The sequence below is a fragment of the Octodon degus genome, unplaced genomic scaffold, assembly GCF_000260255.1.
Source record: "Octodon degus isolate 3935 unplaced genomic scaffold, OctDeg1.0 scaffold00088, whole genome shotgun sequence".
NCBI classification, from domain to species: Eukaryota; Metazoa; Chordata; class Mammalia; order Rodentia; family Octodontidae; genus Octodon; species Octodon degus.
In genome coordinates, this window is record NW_004524664.1 from 2462955 (window position 1) to 2486089 (window position 23135).

Below are 23135 nucleotides of genomic sequence, written 5' to 3' on the forward strand. Positions count from 1 at the left end.
TTCTTGTTGGCATCTGTGTAAGAGAATCCAGCAGCCTGACCTGTCTCCCACTCAAAGAGACCATGGAGATTTGGCCCAGTCTTGTGCTTGCCTCCCTTCTCAACAGTGTGGCAATGGGCACACTTCTGTACAAAAATTTTCTTGCCTTTCTCAACATCACCCATTTTTAAACCTGCTGCAGCTTCCGTGCCGGGTGGTCACCAGTCTTCCCTCGTTACCACAAGGAAAGTTCTAGCGCAGAAGCCTGATATCCCACTCTCTAGCCCAAGGACACGCCGGTCCGCAGCTAAGTACTGGTGTTGGTGCAACCACACTCGCTCTCTAAAACAATTTTTAGAACTAAATAATAATATGAATAAAATCTCCCAGAATTTAAGGGCACAATAAACACAGTCACAAGAGGGACGTTCGTAGCTCTGAATACAGTGGTCCCCTCTCTTATCGCGGAGGTTGCGTTCCAGACACCCCCGTGGTAAATGAAAATCAGAGAAGTGGTGATATTATATTTATTATAGTACTTATATATATTTTAAGGCCTTATAAACCTTTTCGACACTTTTAAAAACACTTCTAATGTTCTTAATAATTTCATAACTCTTAAACTTATGTAATTTTAACAATGTATGAACAATGTACACTACTGCAAAATCTAGTGATACAGTGAAAAATCAGCAATAAATAAATTAGATTAATATTTTTGAAAACATGCAATACTGAGTCTATGAAAGTCAAATGTCAAAGTAGTGAGGGACTACTGTATCCACATCATGAAAACAGAATGAGCCCAAGAAAATAACTTAACGATGCACCTCAAGATCCTAGATAAATTAATAAATCACAGGTAGTATAAGGAAAGAAATTATAAAAAAGGAAAGAAAGAAAGAAAGAGAAAAGCAACACAGAAAATTAATATATTCAAATAATTGGTTATTTAAAAGAATAAATAAATGACAAAATAGATAAACACTGGGCCAATTTCACTGAACAAATGAGAGAAAAGATACAAATCATCTAGAAATGAAAAAGGTGAAAACACAAAAGATACTGCTAAAATTAAACAACGTCATCAACTATACTTTCATAAACCTATATACCAGTAAATTAGAGATTCAGTACAAATGGCTAGATTTCTAGAAACCTTTGAATTTCCTGAATTAAACAAAGTAGAATTTAAACCCTGAATGACTCGGTAGCAGCTAATGAAACTGAAGCATTAATAAATGAACTACTAAGAAAAAGCAAGGTCTATACAAGTTCACTGCTGAATTCTGTGAAAACTTACAATACTTTTCAGTACTTCCAATGAAACTGAAAGGCAAAGACCTTTCCCAAAGACATTTATGGAAGCTACTGTTACCATGCTTCCAAAACAAGACAAGGATCAACCCAAAAAAGAGAACTGCAGACCAATCTCTTATTGGTCTTTGTATGTATGTATGCATGTACGTATGTATGTATGTATGTATGTATGTATTTATTTATTTTTGTACCGGGAATCAATGTTAGGATCTTGTGCTTACTAGGCAGGTACTGTGCCACTGAGATATATCCTCAGCCTAGATCAATCTCTTTAACGAATAAAGATGCAAAAATCCTCAGCAATATACTGGTAAACAATGCAACAAATCATCATAAAGGTGATATGCTATAACTAAGTAGGCTTCATCCTAAGGATATAAGGATAGTTCAAAATATACAAATCAATAAATGTAATACATCACATAAGCAGAAGCAGGGACAAATCACACAATATCTCAGTAGACACAGAAAAAGTCTCTGACAAAATCCAACATACTTTTATGACAAGCTGAAGAAACTAGGTATAGAAGGACTTTATTTCCATCTGATAAAAGCTATTTATGACAAACCTACTGCCTAAATCATATTAGATGGGAGAATGAAGCTTTCCCTCTAAAAATCAGGAATAAGACTGTCCACTGTTGCATTCCTGTTTATCACAGTATACAAAACATTAGCAAGATAAATTTGACAATAAAAAGAAATTAAGTGGATAGCTACAGGATAGGAGGAAGTCAAATTATCACTATTAGCAGATCATATGATACTTTACATAGAAGGCCCCCCAAAAAGAACATCAAAAAGATCTCTTAAGATAATCAAATTTAGTGATGTAACAGGATACAAAATCAGAACACAAAATTCAACAGTGTTTGTTTATATTAATAATTCACTCAGAAATAAATTAGGAAAAAATGTCATTCACAATATTACCAAGTAAAATTACATTCTTAGGAATAGGGGCCGGGAATTAACCAACCTTAGGAAATTGAAGACCTCTATAGTTCTCTGGAAAAGATAACTAAGGAGAACATCAGAAAATAGAAAAGTGGGTTGGCCAGATAGCTCAGGGGATTAAAGCACCTGTTTAAGCACACATAGGGACTGGGGTGCAATCCTGTTCAAGGGCTAAAGCCTTACCAGCTCTGCCTCTGGGAGCTTCTTGGGAGGCTGAAAATAGGAAGATCACTATGAGTCTGATCTGTGTAGTGAGACCCTGGAGATCCTATACTAAATACATTTGAAAAATAGAAAAAATATTCACCTTCCTGGCAAAAAAGAACCAACATATTCAAATAGCCAAATGTACAAAGTTGATATACAAATTTAACCCAATCCCAGTAAAAGTTCCAACTGCATTCTTTAGAAAACTGAAGAAAAAAATTCTGAAATTCATGTGAAACTGGAAAAGACCCAGAAAAATAAGCAAAATGAGACTGGATGAACAAAATAATCATCAATACCTTCACCACTGTATTTAGTATTTTGTTAAAACAACAAAAAAGATGAAAGGCCATCATGACAGTGTAAAGTGTGTATGTTCAAAGACAGACAAAGAATTCAGAAAGATATTAAATACTTCTGTGTAGGTTATAACATCAGGTTGTATTTTAAAATCTACCATACACGAAAAATTACTGAATAAATTTGATAAAAATATCACCTTTATATTTCCTGCTCTAAAAATTAAAAAAAATGCACCTTTTTGTAATCCTATATTTAAATAATTGGACTAATAAAGGGTTAAAATACATTATCCAATGCCAGGCATGCCAGTTTGTGATGGGAATATTTAGAAGAATTATATCCAGGAATTTTATATTCATTATCTTTTCAGGACTTCTTGGTCAAGAAAATGAACAAAATCACCTAGTGTTCAGTTTGTAATATTAACAAATATCATCGCCATACTATTTCCTTTGTGAAGTAGTACTCTAAATGAGACATGATTGGTTGTTGACAGATTAATCTTCAACAAACACTTATAAAGCATCTCATGGTTAAGCAAATATTTGGATTTTATGGATTTCAAAAGCTTATTCTAGTCTTCTTTATACCCATCAACAATAAATTTTGCAGGACAATTGAAATTTGTTCAAACTCCTCAACTCAAAATTTAGACAGTATTTTCTCATGGGAACTTCAACTTAGTTCACTTACTTTTAGTAGTCTGCTTGGTACCCAGTCATACTCAAAAGATATATAACACTTTTAAAGAAAGATGAATCACCTATAAATTTATTAATCCCTTTTTCTAGTTATCAGACTCACCTCTAGTGTACCACAATCACAGACTTCATTTCCCTCCCTTATGCCATTTCCACAGACTGCTTGTTGTTGCATCACTGGTTTATTCTGAAGACATGCAGCACCAACATTTGAAATGAAGCTTTCAAAGTCACTCAAACTACAACTGCTAAAAGTCTTCTTACCACTGGATTTCCTAAAGATGAGGTCATATAATGTCAGGCAGCATTCTTCTAAAAATATAATCCATGAGTTAATTTTAACATGCTCAATAGGCAATAATAATATTCACAACAAATGTGCCATGACCAATTTTGGAAAGTCATGTGATTTCATATATTGGAATACAGGTCCTATTCAGGCAAAAGTACAAGTCATAGAAAAATACTAAAATAATTAATTTATAAATAGGCAAGGAACTTGTATAGACCATCTTTCAAATAAAAATTTATACACATATTACAATAGACATATTAAGCAAGTTATGTTGTGATTAACTGTGAACCTCCTCAAAGGCTCCAGAGAAACAATATGTTTACCAAAATTTTATATAGTTATTTATTCCCATATTAACACTATTAAAGATAATTCAGAGGGGCCAGGGAGATGGCTCAGTAGAATAAGTGCTTGCCTGGCAAGTGTAAGCACCTGAGTTCAATCCCTGGTTCCACAAAAAAAAAAAAAAAAAAGAAAAGATAATTCAGGGGCTATACTTCCATAAGAAGAATTAGTTTCAGTATATAACACAAATCTTTAACACAAAGAGGAAACTGATTTTTACCATAATACTGGGAAAATTATGAAGTAGTTATTTTATAAACTTAACTATTTAGTCAATACTACAAACCAGGGAGGTTGATAATATTTTTTGTAGAAAATAAGGTTCAGAGAAGCTAGAAATTTCATAGTTTAGGCTTTGTAAATTAGTGGGTAAATGTTTTCACACCTTTTTAAAATTATAAGGTAATGTGTAATATTTTGACATATACATGAGAGCTATTTTTTACAGGAGAGCTATTAAGTCAAGCTAATTAACATATCTATCATTATAACATATCCATCGTATATTTATTTTTGTTTCATGAATACTTAAAATCTACTCTTGTATCAGTTTTCATGTATCAGTGCATTATTGTCAATCTTAGGTTACACAAATTTGCAGTAGTCAAGATGTGTAACCTAAATGTCTACCAGTGAATGAATAGATGTAGAAAACATGGTATACACAGTTGCCCCTCTATAACTGTGGATTTTACGTCATCAGATTTAACCAATGTTGGATGGAGAAATGCTTTCTAAAAGTTTGTACTGACTTCTTATTCCTTTAAAAGTATATTATAAAAAGTATATGACATATACGTCATATTTGGTATCTTACCTAAGATGAGAGAAGTTAAAGTATAGAAGGATATATGTATAGTTTAATATGAAAATACAGTTTAAGTATGCCTTATCCAAAATGGTTGTGATTGGAAGTAATTCAGCTTATTTTTTAATTTAAGAAATTTTAATGTATTTGGTATAGGGCCTCACTACACAGCTTGGACTCATACTGACCCACCTATTTTCAGCCTCCCCAGTGCTGGGATTATAGGTGTGCGCCACCACACCTAGACTCAGTCACTGGCTCAGTGCACCTGGGAGTGTAGCAGGTACGTCATGAGGTGCTGGGGAAAGAACTCTGCTCCCTGCTTGCCTAAGCAGGTGTGAGAAGTATTTCAGATTTTGAATTTTATTTTTCTTTTATTTTTTAAGAAAAGACAAAATAACAATAATGGGACTGGGGAGATAGTTCAGTGGAATAAGTGCTTGCCTGGCACGTGCAAGGTCCTGAGTTTGATCCCTGATACTGAAAAAAAAATAATAATGAAAAACAGAAATAATACAGAATTTCACTAAACAAAATAATATGAATTTGCCCATGTTTGTTTTATTGCATAGTGTTTTCTTCAAATTAGCTGTTTAGATTACCAGATCTGTGCATACAAAATTGGCAGGAAAAGTTATAAGAAATTTTAAAAAAATTTAAGCATGAACTTCTCCTTTCTATAGACCAAAAGAAATCAGAAATACAATAATTCAAGCCATCCTGCATGTATACATAGATCTATCTCTTTCCAGTTCTCCATAAGGGTCGTTTTATAGTTTTTCAGTGCACCTGTATTTTCACCATTGTCCCATTACATGAGCTCAGGTGTAGAATTTTCTGCTTCTCAGAATCAGGCCAGTATTGAAAATGTTTCCGAATTTGGAGCATTTCATATTCTATACTTTTGCACATTTTTTTGTACCAGTGACTGAATCTGGACCTTGTGCTTGCCAGGCAGGTGCTTATGCCATTGAGCTATATCCCTGGCCCTATATTCTGTACTTTTAACTAAGTGCATTCAGCCTGTCTTATTCTATTGGATACAAAAGAGTTATTGACCCTTTGATTATGCAGTTCTGGAAGGCAAATCCTTCACAGATTTGCAGAAGCAACATATATCCAATACATTTCAATCTTTACAAAAAGTAATAGTATAATTTGCAATAACATAGGGCAAGCTAAACAATCTTATGCTAAGCGAAATAAATCAGTCACAGAAAGTACTGTATGAATATAACAAAATATATATAACAAAAATACAAGCCAAAAGAAGTAGAGATTAGAATGATGGTCATAATGGTGTGACAACTTAGAAGGAGAATGAGGAAACATTAGTCACACAGTGATTTATGACTTCAAATGAAGGTACTCTTTACTCCAAAATTTACTTCTGAACAATATATAACTCAATAAAATATTTCCTTAAATGTTAATATATTAGTTTACTAGAAACCATGTAAAATATTTTAATTAAGAAAACCCCATAACGTTTGGTTTTGGGAACTCTTCACCATGGCTATATTATATACATAGGCTAATTTACATATGCTTATAGTTCTAAGTGAACCAGCTCTAAGCCTTTAATAGTGCTTATCTGGTTCTAAGATAAACACATGAAAAAGAGTGAACTAGATCATCCAAATAAAACACATTTCCCCAAATATTCAACTGTTTGCTACCCATAATGACAGTTTAGAAAAACACATGTTCCCAAAGTGAATTTGTAATCAGTTCCCTTGAGTATTTATCTATTTGAGACTTCATACTCTCAAATTTCATGCTGTTAATATTGCTCTCAATTTATTTTATAACAGACTTCTGAAAAATGATAGTTTCACATTCAAAGAAATAAAGAAATAAAGTAATGGAAGTGGTTAATAAAAAGAAAGCAGTGCTCCCTGCTATTTTTCTGAAGATGGGGTAAACACATGACAGTATTTTGCACTATCTTGTTTCCCTTTCAGGTTCTTTCTGTATTCTTTATTTTACCCCCCAAATTCCATATTCTCATTGTTCTTGTATATTCATATATTTCTATCTTAATATACCCTGAGGAATTCTTATTTCCCAGAAACCAGTGTAGAGATAATTTGTAATAGAATACCTGATCCTTCACTGTGACTATATGAAGGACTATATCCATAGTTTCTCATGTTTGGATGAGAAAACTAATCTTAGAAAAATTAGTGAATAAATGAAACATTCCAAACCCATGATAAATTCAATGCATTCCATACTACATAGTCTGCACTGTTCCCTGAAGAAACTAAAATACATTAATGGAATTGGCCTTAGGAAGGAATTTAGATAGAACAGTATGTATAAAATAATTTCTTTAAGTAACTGGAAATTCCATGTGTTTTTTAAAATTTGCCTTTTTGTAAAAGAATACAGTGAGTAAATTTATTCTGAGGCTCAGTTCCTAATTTCCTCTCTGCCACCATCTCCATGTTCTCCCTACCTCCTCCTCTGAACTAGTTTCTTTGTGTAGACTGTGCAATGTAAGTTTAAAATTGAGCTTCTCATTTCTTAAAAAGCAAAAATAAATTAAATAAAAAGTGATATACTGAAACACATATTAACATTTTTCACTACTTGGTTTAACTCAATTTTCATATAGTAATTATCTTATATATAAAGTAAGTGTGGAGTTAAAAAAAAAAAGAACAAGATTTGGGAATTAGATAAATGTGCTGATTAGAGTGCCAACCCCTGTAACTTAGGAAGTCATTAGACAAAGTGATTAAATTCTTAAGTGCCAGTTTTGTAAGGTACAACATAGGGCTAATATTAGCTATCTTCTTTATGGCATTATTGTAAGGAATAAATAGTGGTAAATAAGTGGAGTACCTAAATCAACTCTCTAGCTTATAGTAGGTACCTAACAAATCTGGTATTTTTGACATCAGCTGAGGTTCAGCCACTAACTAACTATATATACATTGTACAATCACATAGAAATTTTATATTATAAGGGCTTTAAAATATGTTACTGGAAATACTAATCTTTTTTGCATGCATTTTCTATGAATTAAAATATAATGTATACTGCACTGTGGAAATGCAAAACAGCTACATGTGTTAGATGTTTTAAAAATTAAGACATTCTTTTCTATACAAACATCAGAAGAGATTTGTGAAAAATTGAGGATTATATATGAAATTGTTTTAACATTATAAAGAACCATATGAACCCTAAAAGTTTGCTAACACAGATTTTAACCCAGGTCAGCCACAAAGTAGCTTCTTGACCAGGGGTATTTATACTTTTTATAACATAGCTTCTCATCTGAAATAATGGAACTAATATACCTTTTCTGCAGAAATATTGTTTGTATCAAACATATTAACATATATATGTGCTTGAAAAGGTTTTATCACATACCAAATACAATATAAATATTGATTAAACTTATTATCATCAATATGAGAATATGGATTACCTATCCAAAAATAATGTCATAACATATTTCAGCTAGCAAAATAGGCAATGGGCAATAGTTCTCATGTTTGTGCAGTAATTCTTATATGTTTGTCTCCATTTATCTATTTATATGGATAATATACATACCTAATATATATATATATATATCCATACATGAAAATGTTATATGTATATGCATGTATATATACATACATATGCACATATATACATATATGCATTATATACACAGTTTTAGAGATTTTTGCATTATATATGTGTATATATAGTATGTGTTGGAATTTATTCTATTTTAGAACTTACAAATTAACTCTTAGGTGGTACTTACATGGTACTTAAGAGTAACTATGAAAAAGAATATGTTTTTGAAAATTAACAACTTGGTCTCAGTTGTAACTGTTAATATTTTTCATGAACAAATAGTTCATCTCTCTCATAGATCATTTTCACAAATACAAAATCTTTACGATACTAATGAGACATGAAGCAGCTGTTGATTGAAATGTTATTTTAGGAACACTGTTAAATTTAGATATTATTGTAGATAGTCCATCCCATAATTATAGCATGTAATAACTTTTTATTTTCTTATTTTATTCTTACATCACCTTCTGAAATAAGAGCACAGGCATTGTTATCCTTATTTAAAGATTTAAAAAGTAAGTTCAAGCAAAGGAAAGTAATTTGTTCAAATTCACACAAGTACTGAATATCTGACAGTGTTCTCTAAGACTTCTTGTCCTGTGAATGGAATTTTCCTACACCAAAAAAATTTAAATTTAAAAGAAAAAAAAATATTTCTAAAACCAATACTTGCCACAAGGCATTTTTGAAGAACTTTAATACACTAAGGGCTTTTGTAGAATGTGATCCTAAAGAAGATTCCTATGCCAATTTATACTGCAGATTGAATTTGTTATCTTTATCTTTAACAATATACCCCAGTCCACGCAACTCATGATGTTTGAAATTAAGTGTGTATATTTTATAGTGAACTTGTTCCTTTATAGCTATTTTTGTAATTAAACACCACACTGGAAACAAAATAAATATAACAAATAAGTTTTTAAACAAACTTACATAGCCTCTAGGTTCATTACACAGATGGCTTCTGGACACTGGCATTTCGTTGGATCATCATATGCTATTCCCAGACTGAGTCCCAGTATTTGGGTGACAATAATTGAAAATTTCTCCAAAGTTATGCCCTTGGGATACTGAAATCACCACAAAGAAAATTCAAAGGAAAGAATCAATGGTGGTTAATAAAAGCCTTCTGATTATGAATATTTTTATTTTGTATCTAATATGTGAGGATAAGGACTTATGATTTCTTGTACAGAGCTGAAGTTCTAAAGCAGTTCTACTAAGACATAAGCTTGTTGACCTGGAGACAATGTCAAGATTTATCATGATTTTTAACAGTTGAATGCCTGGCAACATAACCATAACCATATAAAGGGACTAATTTATGCAGGAAAATTTCATTCAACTTTTGACTATTTGGCCCTTAATCTTTCAATTCACCCCATTTCTTATAACAACTCCAGTGTAAATTAGTGTGATCTATAGACTCTCCTTGCAGGTCATGGTCACATGATAAAAATATGTTATCTTGTTTCCTTTTAGGATCCTCACTGATACACTGACTATTACCAAAAGAAGCCACAGAAGACTCAATCTCTAAAGAGCATTCTTAGATTAGGCTGATTATACATTGGAGCAATACCCAAATACGTTACTTACCATGGAAAAATAGAGTACTGAACATATATAGGATTCAATGACAGCCTGATTTCTCAAATTATCACCTAAGATTCCCATAGAGCAGGGGGCAGTCTAAGGTAAAAGCTAACTTGTCAGAAATATCAAAGCACTTAATTGCTAAGATGTCAACATGATAATAAAGATTCTCCAGTCAAATTGCACAAAAAGTCTGATGTACTTTACACAGTCTATGGGATCTTTTTTTCAAGATCATCTAACAGTGAATCATATGAAACAGACTTTTGATGGATCACTTCACTTCAAAATAGGTGTCAAGAGTTCCTGTTTACTTATTCACTGTTTTTTGTTCCCATCCTTTCTTCAAAGGTTTGACTTCATTACTAACTGTGAATGTGATTCTGAAAAAAGCTAACAAATTGGTCTGGTAACAAAAAACACATTATTTTCATAACCTGATACATTTTTTCACTTCATTTCTGGGTCCACTGAATTTAAATTGCTTCAGCAAAGAGATGGTTGTTGAGGAATAGTGAGTATATCATTGAAACATCTTGTTTTACAGCTATTCCAGCTCTCCTGTTCTCCGTGATAATATAGCCCAAAGAGTCTCAAATGTCTTTATAGCCTAAAACTCATCATGCTGATCCCACTGATATGGTATCGACATGTTTACTAGGCCTTATAAACATCACAAATGTTTCAGTAAAATATATATGTGTTAGAGAGTAGGAGATATATTTTGCAGCACATCAGTAACCTACCAAAATGGTTGAGTTCCTAGGGGGGGCAATGGTCTGACACAGATCAGACACCACTTCTTCTAAAATTAGACACATTTATGCAGTTTACAAAGGCCACTATCACAAAATGGAAACTATATGCTCAGTGGCCTTATTTGAATGTTAGAGCTCAATATATGCCATGTTTGGGCAAATGGCTTTGAATGATGTACCAGTTATTATGTAAGCAACTTGTCCCAGTAAATTTGAAAATCTGACCAGGAGACATTAAATAATCTTAGTTAGAATGTCTCATCATGAAGTGCATATTATTCCAAAATCATAAGGTTGGATTTTCATGCAAACATCCCACTGAATAGTTCTAGAAACAGGCAAACTGCACAAACAGTATCTGACTCCCATGGCATCATGTTTCTTCTGACTCTAACAACTCAGTTCCTTTTATAACACTTAATAAACATTAATTATTAAAAGAAAAGTAAACTCGGCTTTGCTTCATGGCTGGACAGCAAGATTCACTAATAAAGCAGGAAGTAAATATTACTGGTTTATTTAAAAGAGCAAGTGGAATCTGGCACTTGTGGTGCTCTGGCAATCTTAGGTACTTGGGAGGCTGCTGTGGGAAAAAAAGCAAGTTTCAGGCCAGCCCAGGCAATACAGTGAGGACCCTGCTTCCAAAGAGAAAAAGACCAAGTGGGCTTAAGTTTAGGTTGTGGTATCTCTATTGTTTTGGTTGTTCAGAAAGAGAAATGGCCTAAGGCACTGGTTCATAGGCAATCCATAATGAGCTGTCTCACTGGCCAGAGGCTTGGCAATACTTTCCAGTAGCTTGAACTCCTAAGACAAAGAGATGAAAATATATTCTATGAATGGAGAAAGACTTACAATATTCATATGCTGTCATCAAATGTCCACTTTGGGGAAGACTCATACAAATCCAGGTGCATTTCAGTTGCACATATTCTTCCTCAGACACCTCAATGTTACTCAGAAGGACAAGGACTATAAAGATTCCATAGTTTCACAGAGACATTTTTCATGGCTTCATACACAAATAAGCACCCTTTTAGAAATAGGCATTAACAGAGGCAACCAATGAGCCTCCACCATGACACTACATTGCATCAGTAGTGCTGGAGTTAGGTTTATTATATTAGACCATTCAGTCACTAAAGGGGCCATGATTAGTCCTTACATATAATCCAGCTATGCATTTTCCTTGCCAGTCTGTGATGTTTCTACCAGCACCACATTCTTGCATTACAGCTTGTCTTCTGTATCACCATGTGGTATCAGGGCAGACCAGGATCACATTTTATGGCATGGGCTTTAAAGAAATGTGTTAATTTCCCATTTCTCACACATGATTTACTTATCACATGTCTCACAAAGCAGAGGCATCTGGCTCAGTAACATCTGGCTGAAGTCACTTGTGACTCTGGCTAAGAGACAAGATCCTAAGAGGTAGGAATGACGTCATTAATGACTTAAAAATTACACTAACACTGTGGTGGTGAACCTACAACACACATGCTGCAGCAGGCATGTAGAGTCCTCTCTGTCAGCAAATTGCCCAGCAGGACCATTGATTACCCAGGTTTAACTGCAATGTTGGCATGCTGTGATGAATAAGTGGGTTTGTGCTGACCAAGGTTTCACAGAAAACAGTTTGGTCAAGCAATGGCTGTGACTCATCCTGATGGCTGACACTGACAGATCTAAGAGATGCTGCACATGGTCCCAAGATAATACTGAGGAGGCTTAACTGAACTTGGTAGATAGCAAAAATGGATCAATATGGGTCTTGCCTTAACTTGAACATCCTGTAGAAAAGTGTAACAATGAGAGGTGTAAAGAACAACGCCACAATAATATGTTAGCTGTAAAAGGTTCAAATCACCAGCAACTTCCGACAATTGTCAGCTAGACTGGTAGCTGACCACTGTCATGGATATACGGACTATATTCTCCAAGCACAGATTTTCCAACTTGAACTAAACATCTTTTTGTCTCTATGAAACAGAAAATAGAGAGATGTTAGGAGTGGCTGAAGCTTAAATAATTACATGTGCAGGACGAAGCCAGCCCAGGAACATGACAGCTCATCAAAGCATTTAAACAAGCCATTGCAAGCTTAAATTGACACCAATCTCTCAAGGGTACAAATAAATGTTCTTCCATTCTTGGGCAGTTTCTCTCCTCAGCTTAGGAGAGAGTGAGCTCTACCCGAACGAGCTATTTTCTCCTGTCTGTCTTTCCTCATTCTCACTGTACTTCCTACCCAGAAACACTGGAGTCCAAAGAGTTGCTATAGGCTTGGGCTTATAGTCTGAGTACTTGTTCTGTAAAAGATTTGCCATGACTCTCCTAAGTAGTGGCTAAAACTTGGGGCAGTTTCTTCTACATTCATGAGATGTAAATCTGAGAATAGGGGAGGAAGAGGTGATGAGCATGTCATCCCTCACCAAATAACCAAAGAAGCTACAGGAATCTTTATTTTTTGTTTTGGGGACTTTGAGTTCAGTGCATTTGGGTAATACTACCTATATGAAGAATAATTTCACCAGGCAGCATAATCATGGTCTCCTGAAATTAGAAGCTTAGAATTTTCTGTGGCCATTTTTGTCTTTTTATACCACTATTGAACAGAGAAATAGAAAAAGAAGTACTGTAAAAAATAGTAATCAGCCTGGGCAGAAGTTTGGTTGGTTATACAAAATGGGACTGAGGAGAGCTATTTTGTTAGTGGAAAATTATGGTACCTCAACAACAACAATAAAAGACTTCCAAAGATTCATATATGACATGAAGGAAAGATCAACAAACAATTTCATCAAGCTAAGTCTCCTAGAGCAGGTAAAAGGATTGATCAATGAATAGGAGGCAACAAAAGAAAGTTATGATTTTTTCACTATCTAAAACAGAAGTGTGGACTATTATAGCAATTGTTTATTGTTTCCTTTTTCTCCTTTTAGGTCCAAGTATTTTATATAAAGAATCCTGTTCATAGAGCTCACCTTTCATTTGCAGTTAGAAACATAAATTAATAATAAGTAGCAAAAAGTGGTATACTAGGGTTTATCATTGCTCTCCTGAGCAAAGAGTACATGAAAGGTAAACTGAATGGACTATTCTGAATATTTGCTGTGTGTCTTTATAGATTTAATCCTGCTCTTTCCCATCCTGCTTTGCACCATGCCACAGAGTTTTATGAATTACACAGATAGGCACTTTGTCCTCTAGCAGCTCAATAGGAAACTCTTGGAAAGTCAGAAGATAAGTGAGGACATTTCACAGTTCCCAATAAAAAAGCTGTAACCCTCAACAAGATCAGGTTAAGAGACCAACCAGGTCTCACCACACAGCTACCTGATTTTCTTGAATTGTTACGTATAAGAATTCAATTTGTGGTAACAGAATTGAGGTTAGCAGCACTACACGCACACTATTTGTGATAGCTACCTATCTAGCATCTCTCCAAAAGGGCATGTCAATCCTACAATATTTAGATATTTCTTCTATACCCAATTTACATTGAATTTCACTTCTAGCATAACCACTTATCCTATCTTTTCTGCACTTTCATACTGTTGGCCAATTTCCTCTTTGAGATATCAAGCTTTGTAAATTTTACAAGGGTAGTTCATTCAGAAATGAGAAGGCAACATGCCTCACAACTACATGCCTCACACTGGGTATAAGCCAACTAACAGTACACCACAACCAAGCTCTGACGGTCTATGAAAGAAGTGATGTAAAGTATTTGATCATAGAGATTTACAAACTGATGAAATTGCATCTAAGCATAAGATTATGTGAAAGTACTTTAAATATTTTGAGAGATATGGCTTTTTTTCATTCAAAATTGTTATTATGAGGCTGTGTCCATGATTGTGGCCATACAATTCATATCCATATGATCAGGTGAAGCAATAATTTATAGATATTAATTAGTGGTAAACTATTACATCATGTGAATATAATAACACCTTTTATTCACCCAGTACATTTTTTGCTGTACATTTGAGGTATTCCCAGTTTTGTCCTATTAAAAACAGTACTCCAATAAATATTCTTTTAAGGCATGTATCTCGCTATTTCTGCACAGGCAAGGGAAAATGTTGTATCACACCAAATGCGCAAGTTCATTTTTAGTAGATATTAGTACCTACAACTTGTTTTTAAACCTGGTTATAACAATTTACATTTCCATAAACAACAGGTAAGATTTGTAGTTGCTCACCATTAGTGTTGCCCATCTTTTTAATCATTTCTTGGTGGCTTCTTAATATTATCATATATTGGTGGACTGTGAAACAATATTTCATCCAGATTAATCTGCATGCAATATTTTGATCAATTGAGGATACCTTTTGGTGAGAATTTTCTTAAGTATCTTGTCTATTTTTCTATCATGACAACCTTCTTTTTTATTGATTTATGGGAGCATTTCGTGTGTGTGTGTGTGTGTTTTTTTTTTTTTTTTTTTTTTAACGGAACTGGGGATTGAACTCGGGCTCTTGCGCTTGCCAGGGAAGCGCTTATTCCACTGAGCCATCTCCGCAGCACCTTCATGTGTTCTATAAACATTGTTAGCCATGCATTGTAAATATATTTATCACTTCTTTTCAACTTTTCCTGATTTTCTCATAAACACAATTTCCTAAGTTTAATGTGGTCCAATTTTAGGCACCTTTTCTCATATGATTAGAGATTTTCTGTTCACTTTAACAAATATTTCTGTACCTATGTTGCTTTTATCATCCAGAACTTCACTGTTTAATTTCATTATATATACCTACAATCTACCTAGAGTTTACCTTTGGGACAGCACTAAGTCAAAGATCAGTTTCATTCATTAAAAAGGCCAATCATCAGCAAATGTGTCACAACATAACTTTTGTAAATAATTACCACATGCCTACACATTTTGTTGTTTCTGTTGGGCAACAGACCTTTTAACAGGAACAAGAACTCCTTCCTCTTATCAGAAACAGCAGGTGAAATCCTCATCACCTGCTTTTTTATGGTCTTCCCCTAGGACCTCACTTTGTATAATCTATAAAACTGTTAATACATTCAACACATGTTTATACTACATTTGCACCATAACTACCTTCCTTGGTGAGGCAGAAAAATGTTACCAATTTATCAATCAATTATGTTACCAAATTACCAATCAATTATGGCAGCAAAATAAAAATATTTTCATTAAAAAGATAACTCAGGAGAAAATAAATCATTTAAAATGTTAATAGTGGTGACAAAATGCCTGAGTGACAAAATGTCATATACTATAAATTTTCTTACATGATTTTACATGTACTTAACAAATTTGACATGCTTAACAAAAAGTGCTATTTAATTTTTTAATATACTTTATTTAAACTTGTTTTTTAAAAGTATTAATAAGATGAGACAGTCTCCCAGTGACATGACCTTCAATAATGAATTTAAGATTACCAATGCATTTATAGAAAACATAACTCTGCATATTTAAAATATACCTAAAAGTTTCTTTTGAATGCTGTAGTTCTTCTAAATACCTCAATGGTAGAACTTCTAAACATCTCAATGGATTTTTATTTCAAGTTTTTCTTTGTTTATATGTTGAATATATGTTATCTATAACAAAATTTCTGTAATTTTACATCTAAAAAAAAACCTATTTGGTTTACAGAGATTTATAAATAATTTTTCACAATGCACTGTTCTGTACATTAAGGAATAGATGTATATTTATGGTATTTCTGCTCTTGTTTTAACTTTGAAATACTACACCTGACTGAAATATGACACTTTTTCTACAAAATATTCCATTATCATTTACATACTTCAAGATGTCAATGAAAATGGAAACACAAATGCAAACAGTATAGAATATATAGTAGCAACTTGGATAGTTTTTAAATGTTTATTTTTTTAAAAGTTAATTAATTACATACCAGTGCAATTCCTGCAGAATAAGGAGTAGCACACATCTTTCCAGGAAATGTAGCTCCCACATAGTCAGGATTATCTCTATGACTAAATAAATGAATACATACAGATCAAGAATTAATTTTACTGGACAACTTCATTGTGAGTATTGCATAATCATCTTACTAATTTCATTTTTAGTTCATAAAATGCCAGTCTCTATCAACATGAGGCACAATGTTTTCATATGTCTTGATTGTTTGAAATTTGGAAGACAGTTTTCACTTGATTGGATTAGGTACTCTTGGTCCTAAAACAGATCCAGAAGAGCTGATATTTTTCTCTTCTGTTCTCATTACATTTGGTGAAAGTCACCAAAGCCTTTGTTCAAACATAGTGATCAAGAGAATTTTTGAATATAGCAAGGACTTAAAATTATGAAGTATGGACAAAATGTGTCATATGTAGAAAATATCAACAGTTACTCATAGAAATGGCTTTATTTTTCCATAACTAAACATACATTTCAATTTTGAGGGAAAGTGTCCATAAAATAGTCATATAATAGCACTATTCTCAGAGATTTGCATGAATTATCTCATTTGACCTTCAAAACAAACCACTAAAATAAATAATTTTACGCATGTTAAGTAAATTAAACATTGGATGAGAGATAGAAGTAACTCTCCGAAAGTGGCATGATTATTAAGTGCAATAGAAATATCTAAACTTAGCAGTCTAAAATCAGAATCACACTCTTAACCACTGAACGGCAGCTGCCAACTTGTGATGGGCCCACTGCACTTCAAAACAGGTGTTGAGAGCTACTGTTTGCTTATTTACTCTTTTCTGTTTCTATTCTTTCTTCAAAGGTTCAACTTCATTTCTGTGAGTGAGATTCTTAAAAGAGCTAACAAATTTGTTTGGCAAGAAAAAGCATATTATTTCCATAACCTGACATTATTTTGCACTTCATTTCCAGGTCTATTGAATTTAAAATGTCTTCACACTTGTTCTTTGTATTTAATGTGACCTTTTTATTCTTTCTCCTCTTTTTCCCTCCTTTCCTTCTTTACTCCATCCTATTCTCCTCTTCTCTTAACTGTAAACAAGTACATACAATGCTGTAACATTGTTCTTGCTAAAATCATTGTGCCTACTGTAAGGCACAGCAACACAGTTTTTCTTCTATCCTGAACTCATTATAAAAACACATATTGACTTCTCTAAAATGTCCTTTGTACCACTTCTCTCTCAACTACTCATATCATAGTGTTTACAGTTTCAAATTTTTCCTCTTGCATCCTTGCAGTCCCAGACCCTGTACCTTTGACAGTAAAACCATAAAGCTTTCTTCATCGTTTGATAATTAATGCTCTAATGTTACTGTTGAGTTCTTTTCACCATTAACAGAGATATAGCTATTGCATTTAGTACATATTAGGTATAAGCACAAATGGGTTACATTTATATTTACATCATAATTCCAGATTTCTTCTCTAGGATTAAGGATGTACATAATTGGCATTTATGATATGTTAATATTCAGTTTGTCTTAGATGATACTACTGTACCTTATTTCTTTGATATTAATAGGGTCACACAATTGTTACTGTTTCTCTGTAAGCCAACATTAAGATCACTTGTGACATTACCAATACTAGAATAAATTCCCTGACAACATTGTTGTTAGGTTAATTACACTACATCTTCCCTGTCCTAATTAACCAAAGTGGTCAGATCTTGGAGTTGTAACAATGGATTATAGATAGCAAAATTGAACGTACATCACTAAAAAGGAACTGAATAGACCTCTGCATCAGCAAGAAAGACGTTACACTATGAATATCTTCAAACCTCAACACAAAACAGTAGAAACATGAGACTAGTTAACAAAATGCCTCCAAAAAATTCAAACTTTCCTGAAGCCAATGAGGGGCGGACATAGACATAGAGTTAGGGCTTCATAAACTACATACCCAAATTACCTGAAAGGATAACAGAAGGGGTTAGAAAACAGATCAAAGATGTATTCAGTGGGACCCAAGAAGATATAACTAGACAGATAGATAATGGAAACATAGATATTCCTCATTTAACAACTGAGTTCAATTCCTATGTCTAGGTTATTCAATGAATTGGTTGCTAAATAAATAATATAAAAAAGAACATAGTTTATACATTTTCATATTCAGAAGAAAGAAACACTAACTTGATGAATTTGCTTTTATTTACAGAACATTTACATGTGGTACCATAATTATGTAACAATATAAACACAGTATTGTAATATAAAGTACAATCAACAAAATTTACATACTATATGAATAAGATGTGTTATACAAAAAAGTACATTGAGATTCATAGCAAAATATAAAAAAGTATACCTAGAAAAAGATGGGTTGTAAGTCTGAATGGCATGTTAAAATTCTGAACAGTAATTAAACAAGTAATTAAATAAGGAATTTCTGTGCCTTAGTTACTTTTCTCACATTGCTGAGACAAAAATGCCAAATGCCCACAAATTAAGGGAGGAAAGATTTATTTAGCTCATAGTTTGTAGAGGTTTCAGTCTGTAATCAGCTGACTCCAAGGCAGGGTGACATCAGGGGGTACTAGAGCAATAAGACCATGATAGCATCTTTCTGCCCCTTTTATCCAGACTACTAAGGAAGGTAGCATTTATATCCCTAATTCTAATGTGTCTAGTTCTATACCATGAATCAGTTCCAGCGTCACACACACTACATTGAGCCATCTCTGAAAAGGCACCACTTATGATCATATGAGGTTTTGGAGGAACATCTAAACACAAGTCATAGCAACCTCTAATAATTAAAAAAGGGAGTTTTCACAAGACACTAATTAAAAATTAGCTGAGCTAAATAAAATGACAAACACAAGCAAGCAAACAAACAAAAAATCGAATAGAAACATGAGAAGATAAGTCAGCACAATGCTTCTGAAACATCTCACTTCCCTGAAGCCAATCCAGGGGACAAGAAGAGGTAGGAGAACATAAGCCACACACCCAAATTATATGAATGACCAATTCATCAAAAAATTAGAGTCAATGAAAAGGGCTCAACTGAAATCCAACAGACTGAAAATTATGTTCAGAGTATGGACAGCATAACAGACACACAAACATAAATATCACATGGTTTCTCTTTATGAAAAACTCAATATACAAATAAAATGTGGAATAAAAGGCACACAATAGGGAAAAAACAAGAAAGAAAAGGTATTGTAATTCAGCATGGAAAATTTATCTGAAAGCATACCTTGGTATAATATAATTGTCTTATGACTTTTGTATGTTTTTGCCATGAAATTTTGGCTGTTAATCTGTATCAATAACTTCATAAACACAAGATAAAGTAATGACTGATTCTGGCAAAAAGAATATAAAATGGTAGGTGGTAGAAGGAAAAAAATTGAGATGTGTTATATGCATGTATGAATGCCCCATAATCAGTATAATCATTATGTACTGAAAACCTGTACTAATAAAAAATACAAAAAACTCAGCTCAAAAAAATAAAAAAATTAATAATGTAACATGTATATCTTACTGATGTATAAAGTATATATAATGTTTCACATGCAAAGGGAAACATTGATATGCCACCTATAAAATACAAAGTTACCTGCTGAGAGAAATACATCGGTACATATAAACAGAAAGATCTTTATTATTGTTAGCATTATAATATAAATAAAATACAAATATAGCTCTATTTCTCATTATAAAGCTACCATTGAAAATAAAACACAATTCATTAAGATACAATGCTTGTAACCAAGTTTACAAAACTTTTGATCAAGCTTATCATCAAAATAAACTTCACAGGACAAATTTCAACACCTAAAGGAAATGGGTGGGAGCTTGAGCTTTGGATTTTGAAACTGATTTTAAACCCCTGATACACCACTAGATGAGATGGTCCTGAGATGGCTTACCTTCCTTAAATCTAAATTTCTTCATTTATAATAGTTTGATAAACTTAATAAAAAAGTTAATAATCTTATTTTATTGCCTGAAAATAGAAAGAAGGCACAAGATTTGAATACAACACATAAGAAATAATCAAAATATGAATTATCCCAAATAACTAGCACTTCCCTAAATTAAGCTGTATTATTATCACAGATCTTGCTTTTCTTCCCAGGAATACTGAAATATTGTTCTTACATGAATAGATATGTAACATCATGAGGCTTTAGGGTAAGATGAGACTGTTCCCATTTTGAAAACCTGTACAGTACTTCATCTGCCTTGCCGATTGTAGATATCTTATTTGTATCTGACCATAACTCCAATGAAGACAACAAAACAACCACTTTAAATTGGGAAAACATCTAAGAAACAAATAGAGTAAAATCACTTTGTGTTGTTTTATAATAACCTAAAAATTATTTCAATATCATCACAAACCTATACTCAATTTATATGGATGAATTAATTACTAAGGAACAGTACTTCAAGTTACTGAAAATACAGTTACAAAACAAATAATGGAATATGAAAAGGATAATACTTACTGAATTTATAAGGTTGATCATTTCCATGAATTTTTTTGTTATGGTCGTGCTATCAGAGCCTAAATAATCATACTGAAAGACAAATTTAATTTTACACTTACATCAAATTTGTTACATCATACTTTGAGATCTGCTCATCATCTACTTGCTAACTTCATTGAACAGTTTAAAATAAGATTTAATAAAAAATGAATATAAACAGGGTCATTTGCATTGTGAACATTGATTCAAAAGGCATGACCACTCTGGAAATTAGTTTGGCAACTTCTTATAAAACAAATAATGGATTTAGTATATGACCTATCAAATATACTTCTGAGCATTTATCCCAAAGGAATGAAAACATGTTCACACAAAAATCTACATGTTCACATCCCTAATACTGTTGACCCTGGTGGCAAAAATGAATATTCTCTAAGTGATTAAATGTTTTAAAATGAAATACATCCATTCCATAGAATGTTACTCTCCAACAAAAAAGGAAATGAAATACTTGTACATGGAACCCCTTGGTTAAACCTCAAGAAAATTGTGCTGGGTTTAAAAAGATATCCAAACAAATCACTGAAGGATAACTTTATGTTATATCTGTGAGAGTATAACAAAAGAGACCAGCTTGGTGTCAGTCCAGAGCAAAGGAGGAGTATCTGGGTGAGGCTGTGAAGAGGCAAAGTGTGAGAGTCTTATTGTGTTCATGGTGTTGAATATCTTGGTTGTGCTGGGGGTTTCACAAGACTACTTCAATGATTTGGTTTAATAGTACAATCAATTATCATATTTCATATTTATTATATGACATACTTCATCAAGACAAAAGCTTTTGTTCACTGCTGTGTCCTTAGTAGCTAGAAATGAGGTTGATATGTAGATGACCCTCAGCAGATTAACAAATAAATCACTCAAAATTTACAAGTTCTTCTAATTGTCCCTCACCAGTAGTTTTAAAGTTTTAGCAATAGTTCTATTCCTACAGAAACCAATTTCTACACTCTCACATTGATGACTGGATAATCTATTAAATACTGATTCCTATAATTTCTCATAAGCAATCCCCTACACTACTACCAAAAAAAAATTTCTAAACTAAAAGCATGAATATGTAACTTTCTTTCTTTCTTTCTTTCTTTCTTTCTTTCTTTCTTTCTTTCTTTCTTTCTTTCTTCTTTCTCTCTTTTTATTTCAGGGAAGGATCTACAAGGTGTTAAAGGTCTCACTACTACATTGGACTCATAGTGATCTGCCTGTTTACAGCCTCCCAAGAGCTGGGATTATAGGCATGTGCCACCACACCATCTCAATCGCCTTTTCAGAGTGTCCCGGGGGCGGGGCCGGCATGGCAGGTCTGGAGATCAAACCCCTGGCCCCTGTGCCTGCTTGCAGGCAGTTTAATCCGCAGAGCTATTTGGCTGCCCAATGTAACTTTCTTGCTTAAAATTTTTCAGTCTCTCCATTGTCTTATAATAATGTCCAAAGAGCCTATGAATTTTTTTATTCATCTATTTCCAGATCCCTTCTTTTAAGTATGTGTACTGATCACAAACATTTTCTCTCTCACTGGCAGAGGAATGTTGGTATGAAATCTTCCCTGGGCCAACTCTATACAAGTTGCTCATTTCTTGTATTAATTATGTGCCACTGTGTTAATGTCTCCTTTTCTATTTTGGTTATATCTTATGGTTTGCTGTCTTGGGCCCTTGTAGACCCTAAAAATATAATTCTCAGAATTATGCTATTCTTGGGGATGGTAAATGACCACTTTAGAATGTACCTTTATATATAAGATGATCCAGCGAGGACCTGTACCTGTCACCTCACACGGCAAGCTCTCACCCCAGGGGCATCATTC

The 23135-nt window shown here is 33.3% G+C and overlaps 1 protein-coding gene across 1 annotated transcript in view; it reads right to left on the minus strand.

The window, feature by feature from the left end:
• Window positions 1-23135, minus strand: part of LOC101572691 (disintegrin and metalloproteinase domain-containing protein 32-like) — a 227901-nt gene that overhangs the window by 156616 nt on the left and 48150 nt on the right. Inside the window, exons 8-12 of the mRNA XM_023722021.1 lie at window positions 21290-21361; window positions 20940-21106; window positions 16771-16852; window positions 9438-9574; window positions 3571-3742 (exon numbers count right to left, since the gene is read on the minus strand). Of these exons, the coding sequence (XP_023577789.1) occupies window positions 3571-3742; window positions 9438-9574; window positions 16771-16852; window positions 20940-21106; window positions 21290-21361 (630 nt within the window). The remainder of the gene's footprint in view (window positions 1-3570; window positions 3743-9437; window positions 9575-16770; window positions 16853-20939; window positions 21107-21289; window positions 21362-23135) is intronic.